This window comes from Myotis daubentonii, chromosome 13 (assembly GCF_963259705.1).
Source record: "Myotis daubentonii chromosome 13, mMyoDau2.1, whole genome shotgun sequence".
Lineage (NCBI taxonomy): Eukaryota > Metazoa > Chordata > Mammalia > Chiroptera > Vespertilionidae > Myotis > Myotis daubentonii.
In genome coordinates, this window is record NC_081852.1 from 22,312,109 (window position 1) to 22,321,811 (window position 9,703).

Sequence of the window (9,703 nt, forward strand, 5' to 3'; positions counted from 1 at the left end):
GTAAATGAATGACTTCCGACCATGTGGTCAGCGGAATAATGACCCTCCCAAAGATAGCCACATCCTGGTCCTTGGAGCCTGTGACTGTTTCCTTTCATGGTAAAAGAGACTCTGCGGATGTGATTTAGTTAAGGACCTTGAGACCAGGTGGTACCCTGGGTTGAGTGAGTGGGTCCAGTGTCATCACAGGGTCCTTCAAAGGAGGCAGGAGGGCCAGAGTCAGAGAAGCTGATGTCACAGCCGCAGCAGAGACTGGATGATGTGGTTCCAACCCTCCAGAGGCTGGAGAGGTCAAGGAACAGATTCTTTGCTAGACCCTGCAAAAGGCACACAGCTCTGCTGACACTGTCTCCTTCTATAGATGAGGAAACTGAGGCAGAGAGCGCGTAAGTAACTTGCCCGAGGTCACACAGCAGAAAAGAAGGGGTTGGGACTTCGGGCCCAGATCCACGGAGCTCCTTTATAACTACTAATAGGATTAAAGGGTATGCACTCTTTTGCAACTTGCCTTTTTTTGTTTGTTAATCCTCACCTGAGGATATTTTTCCATTGATTTTTAGAGAGAGTGGAAGGGATGGGAAAGACAGAGAGAGAAAAACGTCAATGTGAGAGAGACACATAGATTGGTTGCCTTCCGCACGTGCCCCAACCATTACAGGGAATCGAGCCTGCAACCGAGGTACGTGCTCTTGAGCAGAATCAAACCCAGGACCCTTCAGTCCGAGGGCTGATGCTCTAGCCCCTGAGCCAGACCAGCTCGGTCACAACTTGCCTTTTTTATTTAGCAGTACGTTTTAGAAATTGGTCCATGTTGGGACAGTGACAACTGCCTTATTCTTTTCGTGGGGGCGGAATGGTCAGCACCATTTTAGTTTGTTGCAGACACAGAACAGTTTTCTCACCCCTTCCCTCTGTCCACCTGAGGAGAGGGTGTGGCTTTTGGAAACTCCACTCCTGTCTCCTTGCCCCTGTGCCCAGCTGTCTTTGTGCGGAGCATGAGCCGTTTGAAGGACACTTTTTGCACCCTGGCTGACCCTGCCCTGCAGGGGGGCCCTTGTGAGCAGGAACACGACTGCTTATTGATGTGGGTGTGGCACCCAAGGCACTGACTGATCCTCGGTGGCTGATCCTCGGTGGATGGGTACTTTTGGAGTTGGCGCATTCCCTTGCCTGCCTGGCTCCATAGTTACGGCCAGCCAGCCTCATCAGTTCCTTAATGGAATCAGTAGGCCTCCTTTCTCGCTGGGGTCAGTCTAAGGCTTCTGAGTCAGCCTTGGCAGTTGTCCAAGATAAGGAGGATGCGGAAGTAATACAAAGAACTTGGGGAAGGGAGGTCCATTTAACAGACACCCGAAACCACAGTTTAATAGATAGTAAATAAGGGAATATCGTGAGGGGCTGCTCTCAGGGTGGGGACAGTGCTGGGAGCCCAGGCTGGTTGGCTCTGAACCTTGGTGTAAGCGAGCGGGAGGAAACATCTGGAGGGCCCCCATGCCACCCAGAGAGAAGGTAGCAAGACCCTGGGCATTGTTGTGACCCCAACAACGAAGAGGAATGTGTTGTGCCTCCAGGGGTGTGAAGCAAAGCTGGATGTGGCTGCAACCATGTTTATTTGGCAGCTCAGCACATCAGCCGAGCAGGTAACTGGGCTATTGGCCACATTCTTGTTCCTTCTCTGAAGTGGGAACAACAGAGAAAACCTCAAGTACCTAGGCTGAGGTGACATAAAGTCCCAGGAGTTGGTTAAGACTGGGACTTTGATAGGGATGGGGGCATCTATCCCAGGGAACCTACCTTTTTTGCCTTTCCCTGGTGAGGGGGCCTGCAAGCAGTTCCATGGTTTGGTTTCCCCTCAAAACCTACCAGGTTTATCATGAACAAGTCTGTACTCATAAGTTTTTGACAACTTAAAAGAAATGGACCAACCAGTTCCTTAAAAACCACAAACTACCAAAACTCAAGCAAGATGAAATATCCAATCTGAAAAACCCTATAACCATCAAACAAACTGAATTCATAACTACAATGACCCTAAAAAAAGAAACTGCTAGGCGCAGATTTTACAGGAGAAGTCTAGCAGACTCGTCAACAAGAATTAACATCAGTTTTGCATAGTCTCTTCCATAAAATAGAAGAGAAGGGCACACTCTCTAACCCATGCAACAAAGCCAGTATTACTTCTATTTCAAATCCAGATGTGAACAAGACAAAAATAAATTACAACGAAAACTACAGACCACTATCTCACGTTAATTAAGACACGAAAAATTCTCAGCAAAATATTAGCAATCAAACCCAGTAGTGTATGAAAAGAATTATATGCCATGACCAAGTGGTAATTATCACTTTTTTCAGATGTGCAAGGCTGGCTCAACATTTGAAAATCAGCCATTTATCTATCATATATATCGACAGAGAAAAAGCATTTGACAAACTCCAACACCCATTTATGATTTAAAAAAAAAAACAACTCGACAAACTAGGAACACAGGAGAAATAACTCAATTTGGTAAAGGACGTCTATAAAAATCCCACAGCTAACAGCAGACTTGATGATGAAATGCTTTACCTGTAAAATTGAGGACAGCAAAGATGTCTGCCCTCATTTTGAAAGTTCTAACCCAGCCGTGGGCAAACTACGGCCTGCGGGCCTGATCCGGCCCGTTTGAAATGAATAAAACTAAAAAAAAAAAAAAAAAAAAAGACCGTACCCTTTTATGTAATGATGTTTACTTTGAATTTATATTAGTTCACACAAACACTCCATCCATGCTTTTGTTCCGGCCCTCCGGTCCAGTTTAAGAACCCATTGTGGCCCTCGAGTCAAAAAGTTTGCCCACCCCTGTAACCACTGCAATAAGGTAAGAAAAAAAATTAAGGCATATAGATGGGAAATGAAGAAATAAAACTCTCTATTTGTGATATAATTGTCTACATAGAAAACCCCAAGGAATCTACAAAACAACCCTCCTAGCTCAGCAAGTTCCTGGGATATAAGATCAACATAAAATCTTAGATGAGGTCATGCACACTCATCCTCAAAATGGCTTAATCTCCGAGATAAACCCCTGACCCTCCCAAGGTCGCTGAGGCCTTGCATAACGTGGTTCCAGCCTCATTTCCACCACTTTCCCTCTCTCTCTCCTCTGTGTTAGTTAATGATGGAATCCGTGACAGCAAACACTGCAGGGGAAGGGGACGGAAATGATGGGAGAGGATCCTACTTTAGATAGGGTGACATTCAAGCAAAGACACAAATGAAGCGACGTAGCAGAGTATCCTAGAAAGAGGGAACTCCAGGTGCCAAGACCCAAGGCAGCAGCGTGCTCGGCGTGTTGGAGGAAACGCTGTCTGGCAGAGGCAAGTTGGCGAAGCACTGACTAGATGTTCTCCAGCATCCCTTCCAAAACTGACCTTGGACCTGTGACCTGCGCGGGGGTGTTTTCTGGTTTGAGGTGTGGCTGTCTAAGGACCTGGCTGCTGGAGGGGTTCGGGGTTCGTGTGGCTCTGCTGATGAGCCTTGTGTTCAGGATGTCCTTGAAATGGGAACGAGAGGCAGCCAGGTCCCCTCAAACAGGCAGGTCTGTTTCCCTCTTGTCATCACTTATCAAATGTTTGCTGAGTGTAGGGAACCAAGATGAATCAGATACAGCCCCCATCGGATCAGAGATCAGAGACAGCACGGCGGAGCAGGTGCCTGCAGTGGGGCTGGCACTCGGGTGGGTGGGTCCAGAGGGCCCTCACGCAGGGCTCTGTTCCAACTGCGGAACCCTGGAACTGGCTGTTGGGACCTCGGAACCCTTTATCTCCCACAACCCCGGCTGCATCGTGGAGGATGCAGAGGGACAGGTGGGCTGGCTAGTAACTGGTTGGCCCCGTGCAAAATGAAAATGTAGGACCCTGTTCACAGGCAGGAGGAAAGTACTGTTAAAGGAACATGAAAAGCCTTTTCCTTGCCTCTGTGGCCGTTCTCTTAGTGTGTCATGGTGATTTTCACTTGCTATTTAATGCCCTTCCAAGTCAGGAAAATATTGAAACTTTAAATTATTAGTATGATTTTACCATTCCTCTTTATATTGTACAACGCCCGTTTTAAATGTAAATATCAGCATTTGACCCATATATGGGGTCATAAAATTATGCCGTTTGGATTTCATAGCTTGTTTCCAGAGGGTTCTCAAGTGGCCAGAGGGAAACTCCAGCCAGACTCAGGAAGGTTGGAAGGAGGAAGACAGGAAGTGCGGCCGCTCACAAGTGCCTAGGGTACCCCCCGACTCCTCACGATGAAGGGCACACGTGCACATATCCTCGGGCCTAACAGTTCCCACACATGCGAGACCACCCCACTTCACTCTGGCCAGGGGTAGGACCTGGTGAGGTCCAGCCAGGTATCCCAGGAATCTTTAACCCCCTGCCTCAGGATATGCTCAGTACCTGAGGCCAGGATGAGCGAGAGGTTTCCTCCTGCCAAGACTCAGCCTCCAGCTGCCGCCTAGCAGACACGTTGGTGCTGCCCGCCCCGGGGCAAGGAGTACCAGGGGACAGATGCCACCGTGCTCTACTCCAAGACACCATGGGCACGTGTGCCGGCTGACCCTCCCTGTGCCCAGGCCCCTTCCAGGGAGAGAGGGCTGTAACAGTTGCAGGATAGGGGTGAAGAGGGGGAGCCCAGCATGTCCTGGGTGCCTGGGGGCAAGAGAGCTGGCTGCCGAGAACCCATCCTGGAGAGCTGGTGGGAGTCAGGACCCGGTGTATAAGCTGATACTCCAGGACTTCGCTCTACTTATAAAACACAGACTCAAGGATAAAATTATTAAGACTTTGTTAGTCCATGCAGACCCAGGGAAAAGCCCTGAGACTGGAAATCTACCTTCGTAAGTGGAAGGCAGGGAAAGACCAAAGAAGGAGGCTGGCCACTCCGGTCTGGTAATTAACAGAGTTTATTAAGGGAAACTCATATACGAGGCATGTCTTAGGCGGCTGCGAGACCGAATGGATCCTAAAGAATTCTGGGGAGTAAAGCGGGGGAACAGTCACAGGTACTAGTTCATGGGTGCTGCCAGGTACGGGGAATTGCTGCACGTGCTTGACCAGGTCAGGACAGCAACCTGTTCCAGGAACCAGCACGTAACAGGAGGCAAGGGACGATGCTGATGTATGTCAGAGTGAACATCAGTTACGATGAGACAGTCCCCCGGGGGTTTGCAGAAAGCAACGGCTGTTATGGCCCGGGTCCCGCTTGCAGGGAGTGGTCACGTCTTGGAACAGCCTCTTGCTGCAGACTTTCACGACGGCAGCGCAGAACATTCAGCCACGAGTGCTGGGCCCTCGGGAACCTGGGGCCCTGTGTGACTGTGCTGGTCACAGGCCCATGAAGCCAGCCTCGGGGAGAAGAGCTGAGGTCATTCTTCAGGTCACTTGGCATTTCTGAGCCTCAGTTTCCTTTTCGCCAGACAAGGTGGAAAGGCTCGCCTGTCATTTAACAAAGGAGAGACTATAAGGTCACTTGGGGACGGAGCCTGGGAAACCAGCAGAACTCCAGGCCCCTGTGGGTGTTCTCATGGCGGTTCTGCTGCTCTGTCTCTCCCATGCTCCTGCAGTCCACTGGCTTCCTCTGCTTCCTTAGGTTCCTCCCTGGTGTTTACTGAGCACCTACTGTGTGCCAGACGTTGTGCAAAGCACTTTGCATACACGCAGTCTTCACAGCAGCCCTATGCTGTGATGATAGCAATAGCACATAGGAACGTGTACTCTGTCCTGGGCACCGAGCCAAGCGCTTTTCCCATGTTAATGATGTAATCCTCCAACAACCCTCTGAGACGGGCACTGCTAGTCCCTTTCTGCAGGTGAGGAGACACACCTAATGCGGTTAGATAACGGAGCGAACAAGTTGTAGATGGCACAGTTGGTGTGAACTCAGGCCGTGGGGGCCCCAGGTGCAGCACACTTAGGGCCTGCATTATGCCACCTCCCTTACCTCCCACCATGGCTCTGGGTTTCTGCCTCTCATCCCTTCTCCTTGCCCCCGGTCCCTGTGAACACCCAGCTTCTCTGTAGAACACAGCACTTCAACTTCAGCTTCAGCCTCCACCATCCCAGCCAGCCTGGGGCAGGTTCCCAGCAGAGGGACTCCCACCAGCCCTGCTTACCTCCTCACCCTGGTCCCTGCGGGTTGCTGGTCAGCTTCTGGAGTAGCTGCTCTAAGAGCAGGAGCCCATCCATACTCGTCTGGTCAGCTGCAGGAGTGAGGAGCCCCGGGCTGCCCATCCTGACCTATCGCATCAAGGCCTGGAGCGGAGGCCTGGTCTGAGGGAGGAGCCAGCACGTCCTGACCACCTGACCGCTGTCTAGGCTTTGGAATGTTGGGAGAGCCCTCCATTCCAAAGCCAAAAGTAGGGAGCCCAGCTGGAAATGACCCCCAACCAGCAGTGGGAGTTACCCCTCCTCTTGCATAAACAGACATGGACTGGACCCTGGGTTGGGAGGACTTCCTTTTGGCCTGGGGCGTCCTTGCTGCCTTCCTGGGCAGCTGGTAGCGTCTCTAGGCTGCTTTCCTTCTTACCCCCCCTTCCACTTCCTCCCCCACATGGCAGAGCTCCGCCTGGAAGGGAACTTCCTGCACCGCCTCCCCAATGAGGTCAGTGCCCTGCAGCACCTCAAGGCCATCGACCTGTCTCGGAACCAGTTCCACGACTTTCCTGAGCAGCTCACCACCCTGCCGGCACTGGAGACCATCAATCTGGAGGAGAACGAGATTGTGGGTGAGTGGACACCGCCCCCCCCCATCAGCACCACCTTCCTCCAACTCCCTTTCCTGAGTGAAGCTCACAGGACTCAAGGGGCACCAGGCATGGGGCTGTGGAGTCACATTTTCAGAGACCGGAGGGCAGCGCTGGGCTTTCTGGCCTGAGATGGCTGAGCACAGGGCACTGGACCCGCGAAGGGAACCATTCTGAGGCCTTGCCACCTGCCAGGGGCTGGGTTGGGCACTTGCTTTCACCTGAGAGGTAGAAGGCCTCAGCATTCCTCACAGAGAGGCCTGCATAGCTGGGCCACAAGCTGTCCCTCTGGCATCTCTCTGCCAGCCGAGGCTGCCTCTAAGACCCTTACACATTTACTCCTCCCCGAGTCCCTGGCTCGCCCTTCCTGGTCTCCACAGTGCGCTCTTCACCATTAGTACGCGGGGGCCCCTGGGAAGCAGGATTGGAACACCCTCTCTGCCTTCCCCCAGTCGCCAATGCTGCCTGTCCCTGTCTCTGTCCAGAGTGCTGGAGAGCAGCCCCCTTGCTATGCATCTCAGAGCTCAGCCTTGCTAGGACCTAGTCAGGGTATAAGAGGCACTTCGGAACACAGGCCGGGTCTGGGCATGGACATGGATGTAGGCTTTGGGGAAGTGCTCCTTCGTTCACCGGCTGCCATTTTTTATTGAGCAGCTTGTTCTGTGCCAGACACTGTGCTGGAGACAGATGGACAAAGCGCCCTCCCGTTCTCATGGGGCTGGTGGCATGGTCAGTCACACAGCTGATATTCAGTGAGCATTTAAATGTGCTCATGTTTAAACCTCCCCATAACTTTATGAGGCAGATACTGTTACTCTCCCCAGGCCAGGAAACTGAGGCACGGGGAAGGTCAGTAACTTGGCCAAGGTCATGGCACCTGGGCATGGCACAAGGTCTTGCCAACCCAAGCAGTCTTGCTTCAGAACCCCAGCTACTCAGGACAGTGCTTTGCATAAGGAGAGAAGATGTTTGTACATAGCCGTAGGGAGATAGAAAGCCACAAGCCACATAACTGGTTGGAAGGAAACTCTTTTGTGGTGGAGGGGACAGCGTATGGTGTGAGGCAGGACCTCCTAGGCCAGGTAGGCAATCAGCCTTGCTCCTGGCAGCTCACCTCATGCGCCAGAGCAGGTGGGCAGCGTCCCGGATGGAAGTACTGGAAGATCAGAGGTGCTCGAACTGGATGTACGTTCAGATCGTTCGGGGAGCTTTACAAAAACCCTGTTCCAAGACCACAGCCCCTGCCAATTCAGTCAGACTCTGATGATGGTTTGAAAACTCCCTAGATGGTTCCAGTGTGCAGATGAGATGGAACCACCAAGTTGGATCAGAACCTCCTACCACCAATCCCATTCTATCCCTGAAGAAGCTGTAACCTCCCTTTTTCCTCCTCCTCCCCAATGACTGTCTGGTGTGTGTGTGTGTGTGTGTGTGTGTGTCTACATCCAGAGAGCTCACAGTTGGCCCGGAGCAGGTTTGAGTTCCTCCTCAGGCCAGCCTGTAGTGTGTGGGTTCTCGACTTCATGTAGGAAAGATTTCACAACATGAGTCCAGGTGGGTTTGAGAGTATGTTTATTAAAGCTGGGACAGACAGTGAAACGGAGGTAAGCCACCATTCTGTTTCTATTAATATGACTACTCTATGTACTTCATATAAGTGGAATCATATGATATTTATCCTTTTGTGTCTGGCTTTTTTCACATAGCATAGTGTCTTCAAGTTTCATCCATATTATAGCATATATCACAATTTCATTCCTTGTTAAGGCTGAATAATATTCCATTGCATCCATCACGTTTAATTTCTCATTCATCTGTCCATGAATTCTGTGTTGTTTCTACCTTTTGTCTGTTGTGAATAATGCTGCTGTGACCAAGGGTGTACAAATATCTGTTCAAATCCCTGCTTTCAATTCTTTTGAGTATTTACCCAGAAGTAGAATTCCTGGATCAAATAGTAATTTTTGTTCAATTTCTTGATGAACTGCTGTGCCATTTTCCATAGTGGCTGCACCATTAAATATTCCTCCTGGCAATGCACAGAAGTTCCAGCTTTCCCCATCCTTGCCAACACATTGTTTTCTGGGTGGTTTTTTGGCTTTTGTAACAGCCATCTCAATCGGTGTGAGGTGTCATCTCATGGTGGTTTTGATTTCATTTCTCTAACGATTAGTGATGCTGAGCATCTTTTCATGTGCTTATTGTCCTTTGCTATATTTTCTTGGAAGACATTTCTACTCAGTTCCTCTGGCCATTTTTTCATCCTATTGTTTTATTGTTGTTGTTGAGTAATAGTTACATATATATTCTGGATATTAATCCCTTATCAGATATATGATTTTCACATATTTTCACCCATACCCATTCCCTGTGTGTCTTTTTTCTTTTTAACATTGTCGTTTCATAAACACAATTTTTAAAATTTTGATAAAGTCCAATTTATCTACTTACTAGAGGCCTAGTGCATGAAATTTTGTGCACCAGTAGGGTCCCTAGCAGCTGCTGGCTGCCAGCCGGGACCTCCCTGGTGGTTAGCGCACGTCTAACACCCGGTTGGTCGAACTCTCACCCTTAGGGACAATTTGCATATTAGCCTTTTATTATGTAGGATTCTTTGTTGCTTGTGCTCTTAGTTTTATATCCAGAAATTCCTTGACAAATCCAGTATCATAAAGATTTCATCCTATGTTCTCTTTTAAGTGTTTTTTTAAGTTTAGCTCTCACACTTAGATTTTGATGTAAGAGTGAAACATCAACTGGCTTCCTCCCGCACATGCCTTGCCTAAGGATCAAACCAACAACCTGGGTTGTTCCCTGACCAGGAATAGAACCCGTCATCTTTTAGTGTACGGGACGATGCTCCACACAACTGAGCTACACCTGCCAGGGAAGGTCTTGGTATTCTTGTCAAAATCATTTGGCCG

General features: G+C 49.9%; 1 protein-coding gene across 6 annotated transcripts in view; it reads left to right on the forward strand.

Annotated features, from left to right (window-relative positions):
* The window catches only part of LRRC20 (leucine rich repeat containing 20), a 56,018-nt gene that overhangs the window by 40,870 nt on the left and 5,445 nt on the right, over positions 1-9,703 (forward strand). For all 6 annotated transcript variants that reach the window (XM_059662488.1, XM_059662484.1, XM_059662485.1 and 3 more), the window contains one exon: positions 6,594-6,761. In XM_059662488.1, coding sequence (XP_059518471.1) covers positions 6,594-6,761 — 168 coding nt within the window. The remainder of the gene's footprint in view (positions 1-6,593; positions 6,762-9,703) is intronic.